The following is a 21,391-nucleotide window of genomic DNA, read 5'->3' as shown; positions in this document are numbered from 1 at the left end:
CCCACCACAATACACCACCAACACCCCGTCTGCCTCTGGAGGGTTATGACATCTTACCGTCCCAATGTCCATTTGTGTGCTCAGAAGAAGAGCTGCTAAACCTGCAAAGTCTTTCTGTCACCATGGCAATGGCCCACAAAATTGAGGAGGCTACACGTGAGCAAAGCTCCTGCTCCGAGTGGCACCTGCTCCGCCGACCCAGAGTGACCACCTCTAGGTTTCGTGAGGTGTGCCATGTCAGAGGCCAGAGCTCTGCAGAGGCATTAGCAGAGCGCATAATTAAGGGCACACGGCAGACAGCAGACATGAGGAGAGGTGCTGAGATGGAGCCTGAAGTAGCCGCTGAGTACAGTCAGCTGATGAACGTCAACTTCTCACCCTGTGGTCTTGTCATTCACCCGTCTACCCCCTGGCTTGCTTCCTCCCCGGATGGAATTGTTTTTGATCCCAACGAATACCCTCAATTTGGCCTTGTTGAATTTAAATGCCCCAATGTCCACAACTTTGTGGACTGCAAATACTTGAAAATGGAGGGTGGTTCGCCACAACTTAAAAAGAGCCACTCTTATTATTGGCAAGTCCAAGGCCAGCTGCTCATAACTGGAATGCAGTGGTGCGACTTTGTTGTGTGGGCGCAGGAAGACTACGTAGTGCAGAGAATCTATGTTGAGCCAGAAGTGCAGAGCGCAATTCGAGAAAAGGCAGACCATTTCTTTTTCTACCATTACATGCCTAGCTACCTGCATCTTAAGAAAATTTAAAAAACATTACCCTGTAAAATCAGTTAGCTCACAAGCAGTCTCATCTCACCTTCACCAGCAGTCTTACCTCACGTTGGCCAGCAACTCACCGTCAACCAAACAACCAGAAGTGCAGTTTCTTCCTGGAAATGTCAATGAGACCATGTAATCACTATAAATATTTTTTTTTTCTCAGCAATTGCATTATTATTTCTTTTTGTAAAATGGGAAATCAAATGCATATGAAAATCCAAACATTAACTGCACGTAATCCAAGTGTTCTGAACATTTAAACAGTCAATCTTTACTTACATCCTAGCAGACAGATCTACTGCATTTCATGAAAGGCAATAATATTCTCTTTATTTAATCACTTAACCCATTTTTTGACGATTGCCTTGTTTTGGTAATTTGACAGCAGACAGGCAACTGCAAATATTTCATTGATATTGTACGCATTTGACAGGGTGATGGTGCCATCAAAAAGCCGGTTCTCCTTTATCCTCCGAATGACACGCTCTACGTGCACCCGCAATCTGGCTATGGCCTGTGTCTCCTTCACCTGGCATGCTGGCATCTGTTTGTTCTTTGACAGAAAGGGTGGGCAGTAAACTTTGCTTTTGCAGCAATCACTGATTACGAAGCCTTTATCGACCATAACGGCCATGTTTTCGGTCAGCAACTCAGCGATTCCTGACTGTTTGAACATTTCCTTGTCGCTAACTGAGCCACCATACAATGCGGAAATGAATGTCACTGCACCATGTGGGGCTATGCCAACCAAGCCTTTCATGGTGCAGTGGGATTTGTACGTAGAGTACATCTCACTTTGAAGGAGGGGTGAGGATGGGGTTTGGCATCTAAGCTCGGTGCAATCAAGAATTACCTGGGTGTCCGGGTAATCACGGAATTCCTCCGGGAGGTAAGCCTGTACCTCTGCAGGTGTGAGCCAAATGCAAATAGACCCTAGTGCTGTGGCCAGAAAACAAGTCCATGTGGCAATGATGCGGCTCACTGTGGACTGGTGAATTCTAAAGCGATTTGCCAGGTCTCTCTCCTTCAATCCAGCCGAAAGATAGTTAAGAAAAAGAAAGAGTTCATCTATGGGCTGGAGCAGCTGTCTCTGAGAGGAAAATAAAAAAAGGATAGCTCAAACAAATACAAATGCAATGAAATCACGTATAATTACATCTGTAACTACTTATAAAGTACCGTTGATGCACGTGCAGGTGCGACCACTTCTTCGTTTTTCTGGGCAGCTGATTTGGCTCTGGAGACACGGACCATCTTGTATAGACAAGGCTCGATCAAAGACCAAAATGCCATCAGGTGGTCATAGCTGGCAAATCTATTCACAAAAGACAGCACATAAAAATGTTTAAAATCTTCAAAAGTATACATTGTTACCAAAATAATGTCAACAGTAACTACTAAGATTACGATTTTATCTCATATATATATGCGTGTGTGTGTGTGTGTGGCAGGGTGACCTGTATTTCTCCCATATACCTGTTTCAGCCTAAGTCACCTCACTTTAACCTGTATTGTGACTTGGGCCAGTACGCAACGGTTGCTCTACCGGATGGTACCGTAACTAATCCCTGGCACTCGGCTGACAGGTTTGTTTAGTTTCCTCTTTGGGTGCATTTTAATAACTGCCCCAACTTCCTATAAGACGACCTGATGTGTCTGGATATCCAATGCCCTAATGTGGTCTCTGTGCTCTTTCTTTTTAGAGTAGTGTTCCTGTCGGGGCTGTATCATTGGGAGGCGCTGTTTGGTGGTTTGCTGTGCACTTGCCTGCAGATAAGTAGGGTGTTACCTGCTCAATTCATACATTTTTACAATTGTTTAATAGTATTTTTGTTCTAGGGCCAGCATTGGTGGAGCTGGAGACGGTCACATTCTGGCGCTGTCCCATTTTCCTCTCAGAATAACTAATGACTTTTTTCAACTATTTAAAAATAAACTTTTGTAGACTTTAACTGGCAACACGTCTCTGTAAGTCTTTACACAAATCTGTATTATAAATGTTTTTTTCTGAACTATTGATGCTTTCACATTAAAATATATCAATTCTGATAAGACATGGACATTCCCAACTTGTGTCCTGAATTACACCATCTCTCAACATGACACTACTTGTGTGCTATTTATCATTCACATAGACCTATTAAGAAGTAATTTGGTACAGTACTATAAATTAATCTGTAACATAAAGCTATTGTCCCTGCATGGCACATATCCCCGTCACTTAGGGACAAAGCTAATATCACATAGGCTAATACAAAAAATGGAAATGACTTCCCTGGTGTAAAATCGTATATCTGCGTCGGAGCCAGCAAACCGTTGCAGTCCAAAATCTCGCTGGAGACGTAACTCCTGTAGCTCCTTTCTCAGCTCCTCTACTTCATTTGTGACACCTTCAGCAGCCGATGCGGCCATATCCATGGCAGCCGGTTCTGGGACAGAGCAGTAGTCGTGATCTTTGAAACGTTGATCAACCTCATCTTCCGGAGGGGCAGCCTCGACGAACCGATCCACTCTATCCCACACGCCGCGCCTTGGGGTTGCGACCGTATATTGGTTCCACTCAAAAAGGGTTGGTACGGCATCTTTTGCAAGTCTCCTTCGACCCTGAGGAGTAGTTGGCTCAATCATTTTGTCGGGACTAAAGTGTCTGCTACAGACCTTGGAGTGAGTGGTGATGACATATGCATCCCGGCGTATGTTCACAATCCATTGACTCCTCACGTCAGTTTGGCTCGGAAAGCCATGAAAACTTAATACCCCGTTGAATTTTGCTGACACTGTACAGTGGGGGACACAGCAGTGCTCTGCGTAGGTTGTCTCCTGCCTCTGAAAATGTCCAGTTTTTAGGTGTTTGCGGTCTTTATCCATGTTTACATTATCAAAGTCAGCAGGCTAGCGCGATAAACACACAGACCGGAAGCAACCGAGCTGTATTATTTGAAACAGGAAGTACGTCACACAGCTTAGTGCATACACCCTATTCCTTTGCGCAACATCTCCGTGAGGAGTGTTGTGCAGGCGTTGTTTCATGTCATATCGTGGTTGGGAATCCCAAAAGAGATTTTGACTGACCAGGGCACCGATTTCATGTCACGCACGCTTAGGGAACTTTACAGGTTGTTGAAGGTCAAGGACTTCTGCACGAGCGTCTATCACCCAGCCACGGACGGCCTGTGTGGGAGGTTTAACCGGACTTTGAAGTCAATGATCAGTAAGTTTGTACACGAGGATGCTCGAAATTGGCATAAATGGCTAAACCCTCTGTTGTTGCAGTGCGGGAAGTGCCTCAGGCTTCCACTGGGTTTCCCCATTTGAATTGCTCTATGGGCGCAAGCCCAGGGGCATCCTGGACCTCATTAAAGAAAACTGGGAGCAGGGGTCCAAATACAGCAAAAATGAAATACAGTACGTCATGGACTTGCGTGCAAAGCTTCGCTCACTAGGGGTATTGTCATGTGAGCACTCTCACTGAGCCCAGGGGAGTCAGAGACGCCTGTATGACCGAGGGACTAGATTACGCAATCTCACACCGGGGGAAAAGGTCCTTGTACTGTGGCCCACCTCTAGCATCTAATTACTAGTGGCAAGGGACCTTTGTGGTCACACGGCGAGTCTGGGACGTGAATTACGAGGTAGCGCGGTCGGACAGGGGCGAAAACAAACAGATATACCACATCAACCTCCTTTAGAGGTGGAACGATGCGTTCTCTGTCGTGTACGTGACTATGCTACCAGAGAGAGAGTCTGGATCGGAAGTCCCTGCTCCAGGTCCCACCCCTCCGGTTGGTCGAAGTGAGGATCTCTCTGTGAGTAACGGTGCGGACAAGCCCCTATAGGCTGCCCGTCCATATACAAGACGTTGTGTGGCGCGAATTGGAAACAATGTTAGAGTTGGGCGTGGTCGAAGAGTCCCACAGTGACTGGTGCAGCCCCGTCGTGCTTGTGTGGAAGCCGGACGGGTCTGTCCGGTTCTGTGCTGATTACCGTAGGGTGAACGCGGTTTCGAAGTTCGATGCCTACCCAATGCCTCGGATTGACGAGCTGATGGACCGGCTTGGCATGGCCACCAACTACACGACTCTGGACTCCACGAAGGGCTACTGGCATATTGTGTTGTCTCCTGGGAAAAAAACTGCCTTCTCCACTCAGCTCGATCTGTACCAATTCAAGATGCTTCTGTTCGGGTTGTTCGGTGCCCCAGCCACGTTTCAGCGGCTGATGGACCGTGTATTGTGGCCCCACGCTGCGTATGCTGCTGCCTACATCGATGACATGTCATCTATGCTGACACTTAGGAGTAGCATATGCAGCGGCTGGCGGCCGTCCTTCAGTTGCTGAGGCGGGCAGGGCTCACAGCCTCCTCTCCAAGGAGGGAGATCCAGTATCTGGGGTACCACCTGGGGGGGGGGGGGGGGGGTCCGGCCACAGGTCAGTAAGACCTGCTTCGGTTGCTGCCTACTCTCGGCGCAGGACCAAGAAGGAGGTGAGGCGGTTCCTTGGGCTGGCAGGGTACTAGGTACTATGTTTGAGGCTATTAAAAAAGCCCTCTGTGGGGAAGCGGTCCTGTGTGCTCTTAACTTTGATCTCCCTTTTTCCCTTCAGACAGACGCGTCGGACAGGAGGTTGGGCCTGACCCAGCAGGTGGAGGGGGCCGACCGACCGGTGCTGTACCTGAGCCGCAAACTGTCTGACCGGGAGGGTCGGTACAGCATGGTTGAGAAGGAGTGTCTCGCCATCCAATGGGTAGTCGCCACCCTTCGCTACTACCTGCTGGGTCGCGCATTCACCCTCCTACTCCGAGCAAGCCCCCCTCCAGTGACTCCACCGCATGAAGGAAGTCAACGCGAGGATACCCGGTGGTACCTTGCGTTGCAACCCTTCAACTTCCGGGTTTTGCACAGGCGTGGAGCACCGATGGCCGTAGCAGACTTCCTCTCCCGTTCCGGGGGGGGGGAATGAGTTGGGGGCCGGATGTGTCCCCGGCCTGTGTCGGGCGGTGGGGGGAAGTACGGCATCTGGCCTGTAGGTGGAGTATGGGCATGTTGGGAGTACAACGGATCTGCTAAGCTATTGAGAAAGGAGCATTTGTTTAAGGATCCAAACACAGCCCACAGAGAACTCGCTCTGTCTGTGGACAACAGAAAGGTTACGGTGGTTCGAGGGGACCAGTCATATCCTGAACACCCCGACAGATTTGACTCCCGGTGTTAGGGCAGAAAGTTTCTGACTGGCCGCTGTTATTGGAAAGTTGAGGGGGAAGGACATGTTGGAATAGGAGTGACAAACAGAGGAATCACAAGGAGAGGAGAGGGTGACAGCTGGCTTGGAGCGAACAACAAGTCCTGGTGTCTTTATTGTTATGGTGGTTACATTAGCCGGTACAATGGTAGTACAGCCATACGTCTCCCCTCTGCATGCTCTACCAGAGTGGTAGTGTATCCTGACCGGCCTGCTGGCACTCTGTCCTTCTACAGAGTGTCCCCACATCTAGAAGCGTCCTCAGACACACTGACACACATCCACACCTTCCAGTCCACATTCACTCAGGAGGAGCTCCTTCCTTGGTTAAGGTTATGAAGGGATTGTTCCTCAGTGTCTCTGTGTCGGTTGTAGAAAGAAAAAACACACACACGCAGGCATGCTTGGGCGCATATTATTTTTCTCACACAAACACACACACGCACACACTTTTTTACTGTTGCTCAAGTCATTTTCTGATGACTACTATTACTTATTTTGGAATTATTACTCTAAATATATACTTGCTATATATAAAAGAAGGGTGTTATAATTAGGAGGTTATTGGCAGTGTTCATTCTGTGTCATATGATCTGATCCATTCTCATCATCACCAATACAAACACTTATCTTGTTCAGCTTAGTATGTCTTCTATGATCTCAAACTTAGTAACCTCTGCTATTAGTCAACGTTACCGCTCCGGTTCTTATCGGGACGGGCCCTTCAAGAGGCCCTGTGACGTCAAAACATCAGAAGCGGGTACGGCTAAGTCCCGGTCACGCCCATTTTTGGCGGTGGAAACGCGACCCCATCCGCACCTTTGCGATCCGATCCGTTCCGCACCCTGCAGTGGAAACGCGCCATTAGTGACGTGACTGATTGACTGATTGACAGCCGAGGCCCAAGGGGCGGGACCTCGGCCCTCTGCTGTGTGTGTGATAGGGCCAGGGCCAGCCCAGAACCAATCATAATGAGTTATGGCCTGGGCCAAAGTTTTATTGAACTTGCAGGTTAAGTTGACAGCCCGCAGGACCGAGAGGGAAGGAACGGACCTCGGCCCTCGGCTGTGTGACATGGCTGGGCCGGGCCGGGTCCATTAAAAAAAAAAGAAAAGAAAAGTAAACCTCAAGTAAACCTCGTCGGCCCAAAAAGGCCTGCCAGCCCACCGGGTACGCCCGATGGCCAGTCCAGCCCTGCCGGACCCTTGTAGGATATCACCACGGTGTGCTCATGATGACGCTCACACTCAGCGATGGTGAAAAGAGCATCATGAGTGGCCTTGATAGCCTATAAATTTTGATCGTTTATGGTATAAATTCCTTTGAGAGGCCCATCACAGCCTAACGGATAGACCTGAGGCTAATTATCAGCTGTCTAGAAATTAATATTAATGAGCAGGCTAGAACTTTTAAATATATTAATGTCTTTCAAATATTTTTTAAATGGGCAGTGTCCCTGGAAAATTCGGCTGCACATTGGTTTGCGGACTCCCTTTAACACTACCTGGCCCGGGCACTCCTGCACCACCACATATTATCTCCATGATACTAGACTCTGGCTCGATGATGCTGATCCCTCTGAACCCTGAGGTCAAGAGAGTTAATTAGTCTAATGACTGACACGTCCGACTACACAAACACATATCCAGATCCCATAGTTTCCAGAGTTTGACTACATTGCAAACATCACTTTTAGTGTTATTGTAATGACACATAGACACAAGGAGGAAATGTTGAAAGCAGGTTTACTGTAGAGTTTGCAGAAATATGACTCATGAAGAAAGTGCTCCATATTGATAAACTAGGACATCTCCCTGAGTGTGTGTTGGGGTGGCTGGCTTAACCTGTTCACATTGATTACTCAATGTCCAACAGGTGTGCAGCCTTACCCGGCCCCATGGCTGCTTCAACCAGCCATCGACCACACCCACTCCACATACCCCCAACACCTAATCATTAGCCATTTCTATTCATATGCAAAAGAAAGACAAACTAGCACATTCACAACTGGATAAAGTGTGACCATTATTATAACACAGACACACACAAAAACATATGTATGTATGTATTTATGTATCTAAATATTGACTTCAAAACATATGTTAAACTTCAGTCTCAAATGGCTTAGAACTTGAACTGCTTTGAACGTCTGAATCAATACATAAATATAACCTCTTCTTCAATTCCCTTAATGTAACGTTATCAATCAGTTTAAGATAGAACTGTATGGGAAATATCTATTTTCACATTCTGTGTCTCTGTATTTGTTGGAATTTGCCTGTTCAGTGACCACCTTCGGGTGATGTGTTTGAAAGCTGTTTTCCTGAGGTTGGACAGGCCAGGGACCCAACTTATAGGGCACGGCCATGACCCCCTGTTTATGACATCCTGTGGGGGTTCAATCGATAGATTACCATTTGGTTAACCAATACTTTTGTTTTATTGGGGGGCACAGTTGCCCTCCTATCCTGACAAATCTGTATGAGAAGTCCTTGCATTAGCCAATGCATCGGAGTTCAGCTTGCAAACCTCTTCGCAAGCTGAGTGACGCAGGGGAAACTCCTGCCTTTATTACTAAAATATATGCTCATAATTGTTACAAGTTCGGATGACTCTTTATTCTAACCAGTTTAGACAGTTTGGGATTGACGTGGTTCCGGAATTCCCACCACAAAAACGATATTGTGTGGATGCAATTTCCAAATCAGCTAAGAGAAATCAGCTGAGCCAGACAGAGAGATAAAAGCCAACAGATACTTTATCTGGTGTTTTGATTCAAACTAAAACTCAATCTCCACATTTCAAATGAAAGGATTGATGCTTGACACAACTACATCTGCTCATAAAGAAATGTATTGATTATATACTAAAGTAATGTAAGTAATGTAATGTATCCTATATGCTCGGCTATCACAAAATTCACATTCCCCATAATGACAAAATGCAGAACAAGGTAGCTACCACAGACACTCTGAGCTATGACATTCAGAAAATTCACTACATAGGACTTCTTTGGAATCAGCAGCTATGCTCCCTATTGAGGCCAAGTTAGGTGCAGTGAATTTGATTCTCTCTTGTGGAACTATAGAAGTGCAACTTTTTCACTCCTGTCAAACCTGCAGAAATAGAAATATAAGAAGGTTGATGTAAGTGGGGGAAAAAGATCAACAGCTCATTTCAATCATTCACACTCCTGGTTAAGCATAGCACTTATGAGGACATATATTTTCCCAAAGAGAAAGCTTGATCCTCTTACTATTTCCAGCTGTTTTTGAATAATAAAAGTGGACCAAAAAAGTGGTTAGCTAGACTAGAGTTTTCGCTCAACCTCTAGTTGTAATTAAACCCATAGCAATAATGTGGAAACCTCAGTCGATAATGCAACAAATTTCTGAGCACATAATATAATAACATTTTGCCTATAATGTTACAACGTATAACATTCGCTCACCAAAAATGACTCTTAAAAGCAGTGCCAACATATAAATATTTTTTAACCATTCAGCGAACCTAAGGCAACATGCTGATTATCATTTAGGGGGACACTCAATGACATTCAGAAGGGTCATCAACACGCCCACTGTAGTGGTGTGAGAAATACAGACTTTCTACTCCTCATTCACATATAAGGTACCAGTCCTAAGGAGAAAATACTACCTCAGGGGTAGAATTATTCAGGAGATTTTCAGGGTACAAATGTCAGTTATATGTTATATGTTGTTCACAAATACGGCTAATCCGGAGAGCCTCAGGATTTACACGTGTGTCTGAAAGCAGCTAGTGTGTGCGCATTTGATAACATTATAAAATTCGTCAATTTATGGTAACAGGGGTAATTGTTCAATGGAAATGATAGTATACTATGCATGCAAATCAATTATTAAATAGCTTTTACTGTTATTCAGGGCTGAAAAGTGCATTGACATTTTAAAATGCAAGGCAACTACTATTGGTTAGTTTAAAATAATAATCATCGTTGAGATTAAACATCTCTTCCAGTTTCCTGGCCAAGACAGGCAGCAGTAGCCTACAGTCACACATAGCATGCACACAAATCATAAGAAAAAAACAAAAAAATAATACAGGCCGCAGGGGGGAAGGGGGATATCAATATCGGAAGACATTTCGGGAGGCTCAAGGAGAGGAGTAATATTAAGTTTGAGCAACAAAGTGTAAAGACATTTCGGGAGGCTCAAGGAGGAGGGTAATATTACTTTTGAGCAACAAATTGTAGTCTTGTGGTGGACTCTATAGACATAATTCCCCATACTGTGTCATCGACATGTTTTCGTTGCGTTATACGGACACTGTCTCTATAAGATCACGTCACTTGTGGGTTGATATGCCGGTCGGCATTATGTCTCTTCCCTTATTTTTTCGCTATTTCTACAGTCTATAAACAGAATGTCTTACCTGGGAGAGTTTGTTGACGGCAGAGCTATGGCGACACATTAGTGCCATAATTCACTAACGTGATAAAAGATGCATTCGGGCGTATTATATTATTCCACACGCGTAGATATTAACTGCGAGCGCGCAAATGATCTCTGCGCGCGCAAAACAGCCTCTCGCGCGCGCAAATTACCACAGCGCGCGCAAAACAGCCTCTAACGCGCAAATTACCTCAGCGCGCGCAAAACCTCTTGCGAAAGATGTTTTTACGCTCTCGCTCAAATTTAATTTTGGCACTATGGGGGAGGGAACCAAGGCAGGGCGGGCTTTCCTATGATTGGCCGTTTCTGAAGCGCGATATTTGATTGACAGCCCTCCTCAGCCCTCCTCTCATTCAATTCTGAATTGTACAGTAAATGGCTGAAACGATAGTTACGTATTGTATTACAGATTCTATGAGTATAGGCGCAGCCTTTTAAGTGTCGGCCTCATTGTCCTTTAAATAGCTGAAGAAAAGCTGTTTATTGGGAGCAGAACGTCCGCCGGCGCCCGACTATATCTGCGTAATGCGGACGTCGTTGAGGCACGCCGCACGCGGACGTAATTGAGGCCCACGCTGTTGGTGGTCGGGGATTACAAAATGTTCAGTGCTACGGCTCACGCCTAGGGATAACCCAATAGCAATATCCTTAAAAGGCTGCGCCTATACTCATAGAATCTAGACTAGTTACAATGAGTAACTAACTATCGTTTCAGCCATTTACTCTACAATTCAGAATTGAATGAGAGGAGGGCTGAGGAGGGCTGTCAATCAAATATCGCGCATCAGAAACGGCCAATCATAGGAAAGCCCGCCCTGTCTTGGTTCCCTCCCCCATAGTGCCAAAATTAAAGGGGTAGTTCGGAATTTTGGACATAGGGCCTGATTCCCAAGTGAGCATTGGTATTCTATATCAGACCGTTTTCAACACATTTCATACAGTCCTTCTAGTTGCAAAGTTCACTCATGCTAGGCTAGCCCAAGTCAACGGGCAATGCTAGCCTGCTATTAAAAACAGTCTTACCCACTCCACAGTACACCCGAGGTAAATCAATTATAACGACAGACTATAAATCTAAATGTCTGTTTATAGAATAATGTTAGAAATAAAACCAACCTTGCATTGCATTGCATTTTGAGGGAATTTCGGGGTCTCAGCAGCAATGTTTATATTCCTGTACGTAGGCTACGGCAGCGGCGGACTGATACCTAGGTTACCTGCCGCTGTCATTGCTACAAACGCAGAGTACAGTGAACAAAGGAATTCTATAAGCGTATTCAATTAACAAGATATGCCCACGTTTGGAGGAGTTGGCGATGCATCTGCTTTTGAAGACGATTATGAGGAATTTGTTGTATCCAACGAACCGTACATGTACGAGCCGGTGTTTTGATGTCCAAGCCAGCAGCAACAAGCCACAGTTGAGTCCTTTCTGGATCTCGCACTGGAAATTGGTGGAAACTTTGTGGTGCCCATCTGTACCGTTTATTTCTACAATTTCTAAAAGCACACTGAACCATCATGTTGCCTAGTCGTTCAATTGTGCTTCTGTCCCACGCTTCTCTGTTTACGTTCTTCTGTCGTGATTCGGTTACAAACCTAACCAGCGCATAGTAAAATTCCGCTTCTGCTGAGAAAGTAGTCCCTCGATGATTCATGCGATGCAAGGTTAGTTTTATTTGTAACATTATTCTATCAACACAGACATTTAAATCTATAGTCTGGCGTTATAATTGATTTACCTCGGGTGTACTGTGGAGTGGGTAAGACTGTTTTTAATAGCAGGCTAGCATTGCCCGTTGCCGTGCGCTAGCCTAGCACGAGCGAACTCGGCAACTAGAAGGACTGAATGAAATGTGTTGAAAACTGTCTCCAGTGATATAGAATACCAATGCTCACTTGGGAATCAGGCCCTATGTCCAAAATTCCGAACTACCCCTTTAAATTCGAGCGAGAGCGTAAAAACATCTTTCGCGAGAGGTTTTGCGCGCGCTGAGGTAATTTGCGCGCGCGAGAGGCTGTTTTGGGCGCGATGAGGTAATTTGCGCGCGCGAGAGGCTGTTTTGGGCGCGCTGAGGTAATTTGCGCGCGCGAGAGGCTGTTTTGCGCGCGCAGAGATCATTTGCGCGCTCGCAGTTAATATATACGCGTGTGGAATAATATAATACGCCCGAATGCATCTTTTATCACATTAGTGAATTATGGCACTAATGTGTCGCCATACAGAGCCGGTATTTATAAAAACGTAACATCTTACCTGGGCGAGTGTGTCGCTGCCGTGTGTGGGTGTGTGTGTTTACCTGGGCGTGTGTTTCGATGGCGGAGCCGTGATTCTTAAAAACATAACGTCTTACATGGGCGAGTGTCGCTGTGGTGTGTGCGTGTGCGTGTGTTCTTCCCTGTGCATGTGTCGATGGAGGGGCCTTTACGTTTAAGGGCGAGTGTCGCTGCGGTGTGTGCACGTGCGTGTGTGTTCTTACCAGCGTGTGTGTCGATGACGGAGCCATTATGTTTAAGAACATAACCGACGTCTTACCTCAGCGAGTGTGTCGCGTGTGTCGCTGCCTTTGTCTTCGCGTAAGGTGTGTGCGCGTGCTTGTGTGCGTGTGTTTGCGAGCCTGTGTGTGCGCTTCCGTGTATGTGTCGCTGCCTTTGTCTTGACGTGCGGTGTGTGAGTGTGCGTGTTTATGGGTGTGCGCGTGTGTGTGCGTTTTCGTGTATGCCCGTGCGAATGTGCGTGTCTGTGAAGTGTGTGTACGTAAGTGCATGCTGTGGTGTAGGCTATGTATCTGTTTGCGCGTGCTGTGTGTGAGTGAGCTGCAGGCTGCTTGGCACATACGCACATGAGTAACTTTGAGTAGCTGTTGCGACAGGCCTGCTATTATAGTAGTAAGATATTATCTGAGACTCCCTTGTGCAGGTAGAATATGGAATGTAATGCATGCCTTTGCAGAAGGTTAAGCAGGTTTGGCTTGATAAGGAGCTGGTGATGGCTCTAAAGGCTTGACACGAACCCGTAAAACAGATGAAGTTAAGATGTTCTTCACAAGAGAGTTGCCTCCATGTGGAAGGTTTCCTACTGGACGTGCCCCCACAGAGGCTGGAATGGTGTGAGCCCTCGTCCCATCGGGTGAAGTCCATTGGGTCACCGGACATCCAAAACCAGGAGCTTCCTGATGGAGACCTACCAACATTGAAAGAGATTAAAGAGTTACCTGGGTGGAAGGAATAATAATGTGGCCAAATATTTAGCTTTTGTTATTTTCATGGTATTTCATGCGACAAAATAAAGGACAACCAGATGATTGCCTGATAGACACTAAGGCCTGGCCAGTACCTGCGCAGGCCCACCCAGAGTTGGCTGGTTAGTGGGAAGGTTGCGCGAGCCACCAGCTCATCAATCATCTCCTGGTCTTCTGGGCCTATGAGGCTCAGCAGGTCCCAGTGAGAGTCTCTGCAGTAGAGCAGGGCATCTGACCAGCAAAGCCGCGTCCCCACTATTGTAATGTTCCTCCCCATCTTCTGAATGCTCATGGAGGGTGCAGCAGGCTCTGGGGAAACAATTGACACTGTGGCGTTGAGGGATTTCAACTCTCAGCACTGTAAGTCTTCCTCTAAGTATCTGAGCAACACACCTAATCCCTACCCACTATTTACGATTAACACACGTATCCCTGATTACAAAACAAACTCCGAACCCTGGCAGTGTACATGCCATGCTCTACCAATTGAGCTATAAGGACCTGCAAAATTTGACCATTGACCAATGATGGCTGATCAACAGGGGCTCTAGTACACCCATCCCCCCTTTGATGATTAAGTAATGATGGACTGAGTACCTCCATACACTTTGACCTCACAAAACGTCAAAGCGTCTGCTACATCAAAGGACCGGTATAAGTTGATGAACCTTCCTGCCATGCCCCAACACTTGACAGTCTGAGTCAAGCAGCCTGGGTCATCGTTGATGATGGCACACCTGAGGAAAAGAGAAAGAGAGAAGATACAGAAGCCTTATTTTCTGGGAGTATAATATTCTATAGTTTTTAGTAATTTACACTTTTATCCAAGGAGCAGGTTGATTAAAAACCAGGACGAATGGCTGGGAGTCTAACAGTATTGACTTATTTTAGGTTACACCCCAGTGATTCACCTTGGATTGTCATTGCCGTTGTTCACAAGTGAATTCCCTATGAATATTTCAACGCTGTTGAGCCTCTTCCTTTTGGCATTCCTATTAGTGACCTGGATCTCTGACACCCGGTACACACCGGGCAGCTCTAGCCTCCACCATGGTTTAGTCTCATAGGCGGTAGAGCTGCAGCTGTAGTGCTTCCACTCAGGGTCGCTGTTCCCATCGATGGCGTGTTCAGCCTTCCCCAGGTTCGAGTAGGTTGAAGACTGAATAGCCGTGCCGCTCAACGCAACGTTTATGCGGGATGCAGCTTAATGGAGAAAGAAACCAAGTATTATTCCATTGTTCAAAACACATTGAAATACTTGCCTGTTGGGATAACTTGTCATCTGCCCCTAAATGGGGCAAATGGAAATACCTGAAAATCCAGGTGACTTCCACAGGGGGATCACAACACCTGGTGAGGACAAAATACTTTTTACTTAACATTATATTTCAGCTATTATCAGCTTATATTTACAAGGATATTTCCTGCAGCTGTATTAACACGTATTAACGACATATTCTAACTATTCTTGGTCGGAATCTTACACATTCCCAAACATAGGAAGAGGTCAACTGTAAAATGGCAGGTACATTTTTATTAAGTCAACACAATGAACTGGTGCTGTTTGGAATACCTACCGATTAAACAGAAGACGAGACTACTGGACCCCATGGTTTCTGGAGAAACAACATGCTCAGACAATAGATCATCCTGCTATAATTTCCTTCATATTAACATTCTATTGGAATTGCAAAGGGATACATGATATATTACATTAATCTTAGGAGTTCAAAAATGAGGAGTCTACCATTACAGAGCTAAACAATACAATACTAAAATAGTTTGGCTCTCTGCCTTGAAGATGGTACTCACTGCCCGAGTCGGTAGGTCCCTCTGCTTGGATTGAAGCGTCTGCATCTAGGACCAGCACCTTAAGAACTTGGATTTGCATTATAAAATGCAAAGGCTCTTGGCTGCAAATATTGTTCAGCCAATAAAGACTGTGAGCACTTACCGCGAGAGTGAGTATAAGGTTCTCTGCAGGAAAGGAAAGGTAAGGTCACTTCTTTGATATTCTTTAGGACAAAAACACAAAAAACCTTTGTTCCTAGAAATGCTTGAATTTACAGAAAACATATCGTCGGGACATGTCTTACTTCTTAGAACTATATAATTGCAGGCCTGTCGGACCAGTTACTGCACACTTGGTCAAGTGCGAATGTGACAAGCTTCCCGCAGCTCACACACACACATACAATTATAATATATATATTTTCGGGCTGTCAAGCGATTAAAATATTTAATCGCGATTAATCACATTAATGTCATAGTTAACTCACAATTAATCGCAAATCTTTTTTCTATGCTAAACATCCATTGATTTCTTTGTCCCATTAATTATTCAAATTTTTATGCTCTTATCAACATGGAGAAGTGCATCGGCTTGCCTTGTGCAAATGTTTTTGGCATATACTATAACAACATTGGCATATACTGATCAAAACAGGAAGATACAAAAAAAAGCCTATAGTGCAATTAAACGATGAACATACAAACATACTGCCTTGAACATAGCAGTCAGGCTACTGCTTCTTTGTTTTGAGCCAAAGAAAAAAAAATAAAACTTTATTTTTTTATATATGAATTCGCGTGAATCGCGCGATAAAAAAATTAACGCCGTTAAAATTGGTTTGCGTTAACGCCGTTAATAACGCGTTTAACTGACAGCCCAAATATATATTTTTCTTTTAACAAAAAAAATTCGAGGCTAATAAAATTAGATCCGGGGCTTTAGCCCCGAATAAAACAGCCTAGTGACGCCACTGGACTAGGTACTACATCTAAATCGTATATTGTATAACTCTGGACAATTTCCTGCATTTAACTCTGCCCGTATTACACAACACAAGTTGAACAATGTCATCACCTATCTGATTTCTGTTTATCTAGTTTCATTCTATCTATTTATAATAGCCTATTCCTCATTTCAACAACTTGTGCATATCTGAATAATTGCTGTAACTGTAACACCTCAACCGCTTTGTGTATATATTCAGAACTGTTATTAGGGGTCCGAGCAGCGAAGCTGCTTGGTCCCCTATTGTTTCTGTAACGTTTTCTTAAATTCTGTAAAAGTCATACTGCAGCCTATACCGTAGGTCAAAAACTCTTGACATTTTCAGGTATGGTTACCAATAACCTAGCCTGACACCGCCCACCTACCTACTTCCGCTCAATTTTCATTTCACTTCAGTACTAGGTCTGGGTCTGCTTAATATGAATGCGTTCCATGGAAGCCAGATTTATGGCGGTCCAATCAGCGAACAGAGGGAGTGGCTGAGAACGATGACGTCTAGGTCGCGCGCCAGTTTCAGTTGTAATCAGAGGATGACAATAGAGAAGGATACGAGAGAAGCTATTCGGTCTGTTGTGGGATTGCTGCCGAAAATCGATCAATTAAAGCCGGAGCAAGAAAAAGCTTTGCAGAGTATTGTTGGTGGCCATGATGTTGTGGCACTTCTCCCCACCAGGTTCGCGAAAAGTTTGATTTTCCAGCTGGCTCCGTTAGTGGTGAAGGATGCGACGTATGTCGCATGACATACGTCACGACCAAACGCTATGCGATTGGTTATGGCAGATCCAGAGTGGCACTGGGCATATCCAATCATTTTAAAACTTCCACAGACACCCGCATCAAAGTGACTGAATGTTTGTCAATTGAGCAGTTCCAGACCTTCTGTACAAATTAAATGAAGTACGATGGTCTGGTAGGACCAGGCTACCAATAACCCCCACGACCCATAAACCCAAATCTGCGGTACTGCCCCAAAAGGTGGCACTATTGTGAAAAATCATGAATTAGGCTTATTTCTCCTCACCAGATTGACCTGGACTCAAAATTCTTTCATAATATTAATCTCTAGAATCAGATGCATCTATAAAACCCCATCTATAAATGTTTACTTTTCCCACAATTTCATAGAAAAGCCATGCGTCCACAGTCTCAACCCATTTTGCCTATATGACCATTTTGTTATTGTATATCTACCATACGGCTATCATTAGGTGGATACAATCAATAGTGCAAATTTTCATATCTGTACTATTTTAAGAAAGCCCTTAATTCTCTTGTGAAATTTGTGCCTGGAGTTTTCTTGATGTTGGGTGTTTATCAATCGACATTTTCAGTATGTGAATGAGGCTTCATGCAGTTCAGGAATGTCAGTGGCTCAACAGGATAATGCCATGCACTGGTGAACCTTAGGTTGAGATCCTTGGAGTTTGGATCCTGATTAGAGCATTATGAACAAGCTGAACATGACATTCTTTCATTGCCACTCATTTAAGAAACACAACATTGAACAGCACCTGAAATTCATCAGGCAATCAACATTCTGACTAATTAGTTTCCAAGAAACTGACTGCCAAGAAACAGTATGGCATTAAGGGGAACTTCTTCGTTAACCATTTTTCCGTCATAATTAACTATGTCATATTTATATTTCTTCCCTTAGTGTCCTTGTTGTTTAATTTCCCAAGAATTTCAAAGATCTTTCAGGTATATGCTTTGACGAAATCCCTTAATTCACTTGAGAAATGTGTGCTTGGAGTTTCCTGGATTTTGTGTGCTTATCAATAGATATTCTAACAATGTGAATGAGGCTGCAGTTCAGGTTTATAACTGAAACATCTTTCCTTAAATATGACAATGTTATATTTATATATCTTCCATTAGTGTGTTCTTGACTTTTAATTTTGCTCGGACCCCGTTAATCACCGCTTGCGGTAATATTTGTATTTAATTTATACTAGGCCTACTGTATATTTTCTTTTTCGAGCACAGTAATACGGTGTCTGCCTCACAAACATTAGGTAGCCCAGCTATTATTTGCAAATGTGAAAATCGTGAAACTCTGATCAGGCAACACAGTGTGCTTCATCTGAGGTGAATCTTCAGTTGCTCAGAAATGATCACCTCTGCCTGCTATATACAGGATTGAACATAGAAGCTTTTAATGCATTAGCTGAAAAGCTGACAAAGGAATATGTTAATATGTAATGGTCAGCTTTGCTCAGGAGGTAGAGCAGTTGTCTTGTAACCGAAAGGTTGCTTGTTCAATCCCCAGCTCCTCCTCGTTGAGTGCTGATGTGTCCCTGAGCAAGACACTTAACCCTAACTGCTCCTGACGAGCTGGCTGTCGCCTTGCATGGTTGACTCTGCCGTCGGTGTGTCTTGTATTAAACGATGTAAGTCGCTTTGGATACAAGTGTCTGCTTGTAATCAGACGCTGTCTAACTACTCACAGCTATCCCCCAGAGATCAGCTCTTCATGACTTTGATGAAGCTTCGGCTTAATTTACTCCAGGGGTGACCAAGCAGAAAGGTTTGGCACATCCCAGTCTATAGTTAGTAAAGTCACATCCTGTTGGTTGAACTTCATGGAAGAAAACATGAGATGTTATGTACCATGGCTACCCAGGGAGACAATTCAGGCAACAATGCAACATTCCTTTCAGGAACATTACCCCAAAGTGACATGCATCATTGACTTGCATCAAGACCCCCGTTCAGAAGGCACATAATATGGGCTCAAGGGGTGAGTCATACAGTCACTATTAGAGCGAGAACATCAAATACTTGGTGGCAATTGCACCATGTGGCTTCATCATGTTCATTTCGCCCGCATACGGAGGAAGATGCAGTGATCAATTCATTACACCAGATTCAGATTTTCTGGATTGCCTACGCCCAGGTGATGAATTCATGGCAGACGGGGGGTTTGTCATCCAAGACCTCCTGTATGAAAGTAAAGTGAAGCTCACCCTGCCAGCGTTCACCTGGAAAGGCAACCAACTGTCAGAAGAGGACACCACCACCACCACCACAAGACCCATCGCAAACGTACGTGTCCACATTGAACGTGTGATATGTATACTGAAAAACTATAGAATTATTTTTCAAACAGTCCCGATTGATCTGGCCCCTAAATTTGATAAGATCCTGAGAGTTTGTGCAGCCCTATGTAATCTACGTGGTGACATAATTAATGACCCAGAAGATCGTTAAGCCTTCAATGCAGTGGTCTCTTCAGTGCTCAGCTGTTTAAAAGCTGTTTTTTGGTATATGCATGGCAATCAGTCACCACAGGGTATGTTATATTATAATATTTGTTTATTTTGTTTTATAGTTTTCACATATGTAATTGTATTCATGCTTTTTCGATCACAATGAAAATATCTTGTGATTAATATAAATAAAACAAATAATACAATTATTTTCATCAGCTATGTTTTGTTCAGGTTTGTTTTTTAAAAACACATTAGAAATAATAGTTGAAATATAAATGAACATACATGGATCAATTGTGTGAATTCTGTTGAATTAAAAGGTTGATAACTTGTAATCAAACAGAATACACACAATTGATCCATGTATGATATGTTTAAATTATTCAGTATGTTTTATAAATACCAAAACAATAACAACAATTATAACATAACTCTTAAGATAATCATATCTCTATAAACTCACACTTCCTTCTCAAGCACTTGACTTAACATAGCTCAATGTAGCGCTTGGAAAGAGCAAGGCGACCCCAATCAAACTCTTCACACAAATGAGGTAGCATGAACTTAAAATAAAACATCTTCAGTCTGGCCACTGTCCTGGCACAGAACTCCTCGTCGAACAGCACAACCAACATCACCTGCTGTGACGACGACCAGAGAAGCAGCTTGCATGCCGTCAGCCCTGCACACAGCTGCACGTGTGTGTAGTAGCCACGTGGCCCATTTTGCTGTAGCTGTGGCTTCCCTTCCACCATTTTAACAACAAACCTCTGGCTTCCAATCAGGTCCTCCATAGAGCTGTTTCTCGGCAAAGGGCACTTTATTTCGAGGGGCTCACCTGTGCTCAAAACCCTGTCAGGGCTCACCGAGAGCCAGGGCTCAGCCACACACAGAACCGTGCCTCTGCAGGTGACTGGATTCCCACAGCCCTCTAGCCACTGCACAGCCAAAGCCTCAACATGCTTTGTTGCTGTATTCCGATGGAAATGGGGTGCTTCTTAAAAAAAATGTCAGGGTTGGATCCAATTGGGACCTTCTTTGCAGAGCTGGCCGTAATTCTTATTTTCCACATTTTAGGCAAATGTTGGTGCTGTCATGGTTGACATGGGCAGCACACTGCTGTGACTGCGGTGCTATAGCACTATGGTGCTGTGGGGTAGCATTTAAGCACTTATGGAGGAGGCTTGACACAGGCAGATTCACGTGATGTAGGCCTTTTCTCATGTCATCCACAGGGATGGGAGGTAAAGGTAGATGGCTCGCTCTCACATCGGGTTTCTGGAAAGCATCCATAGGTTTGTGATGGGCAAAACTGATGTCAGCCAACAGCTTTGGAGCGAGGTTCCTCTGGGTCCCACTGTTCCAAAGGCGCTGCTCATCAGTGCAGGCAGTTCCTGTGAGGCCACTGGACACAGCATTTTCAACCTGATACAAAACACAGACTTAAGGCTTTAAGCACAAGAAATTGCTTAACAATCATTTAACAAATTTATAACAACAAATAATATTGACCTCAGCACGACTTAAAGTGTCTTTAAAAGCCATCATAATCTTTACCTTACCTTTGTTTCAAGAAAGCAACCTGATTAGACTGAATTCAGTGTGGGACAAATACATTGGTTACACTGATTGAAAAAATGGACACGCTCATGTAATGCAATGTATCAATTATATTACACACTGTATACCCTGAATA

At 44.5% G+C, this 21,391-nt stretch overlaps 2 protein-coding genes and 1 pseudogene across 2 annotated transcripts; 1 reads left to right on the top strand and 2 right to left on the bottom strand.

Annotated features, from left to right (window-relative positions):
- Positions 1-3,806, bottom strand: LOC130377572 (uncharacterized). The gene is made up of 2 exons (XM_056584726.1): positions 1,953-3,806; positions 1-1,863 (listed from the first exon to the last, which is right to left on the bottom strand). The coding sequence occupies exons 1-2, from the start codon at positions 2,139-2,141 to the stop codon at positions 1,111-1,113; spliced, it is 942 nt and encodes a 313-aa protein (XP_056440701.1). The 5' UTR covers positions 2,142-3,806; the 3' UTR covers positions 1-1,110.
- Positions 3,807-5,611: 1,805 nt separating this feature from the next.
- Positions 5,612-14,968, bottom strand: LOC130377594 (uncharacterized). Its single transcript, XM_056584748.1, has 6 exons — positions 14,945-14,968; positions 14,598-14,845; positions 14,284-14,423; positions 13,782-13,995; positions 13,525-13,628; positions 5,612-5,793 (listed from the first exon to the last, which is right to left on the bottom strand). The coding sequence occupies exons 1-6, from the start codon at positions 14,966-14,968 to the stop codon at positions 5,612-5,614; spliced, it is 912 nt and encodes a 303-aa protein (XP_056440723.1).
- A 615-nt stretch (positions 14,969-15,583) lies between these two features.
- On the top strand, positions 15,584-19,693 carry LOC130377593 (uncharacterized; annotated as a pseudogene).
- Positions 19,694-21,391: the final 1,698 nt, after the last annotated feature.

This window comes from Gadus chalcogrammus, chromosome 23 (assembly GCF_026213295.1).
Source record: "Gadus chalcogrammus isolate NIFS_2021 chromosome 23, NIFS_Gcha_1.0, whole genome shotgun sequence".
In the NCBI taxonomy this organism is placed as follows: domain Eukaryota; kingdom Metazoa; phylum Chordata; class Actinopteri; order Gadiformes; family Gadidae; genus Gadus; species Gadus chalcogrammus.
This window is presented reverse-complemented; position numbering and strand designations above follow the sequence as displayed.

Bases quoted from the DNA above. Each gene is read 5' to 3' on its own strand.
- LOC130377594 (XM_056584748.1), bottom strand. From the start codon at position 14,968: ATGACAAGTTATCCCAACAGGCAA. The intron at 14,846-14,944 runs GTATTTCAATGT...ACGGCTATTCAG, and splicing joins CAAGTTATCCCAACAGGCAA to TCTTCAACCTACTCGAACCT. The intron at 13,996-14,283 runs GTACTCAGTCCA...TTGTTTCCCCAG, and splicing joins TGAGGTCAAAGTGTATGGAG to AGCCTGCTGCACCCTCCATG.
- LOC130377572 (XM_056584726.1), bottom strand. From the start codon at position 2,141: ATGTATACTTTTGAAGATTTTAAACATTTTTATGTGCTGTCTTTTGTG. The intron at 1,864-1,952 runs GTACTTTATAAG...TTTTCCTCTCAG, and splicing joins CACCTGCACGTGCATCAACG to AGACAGCTGCTCCAGCCCAT.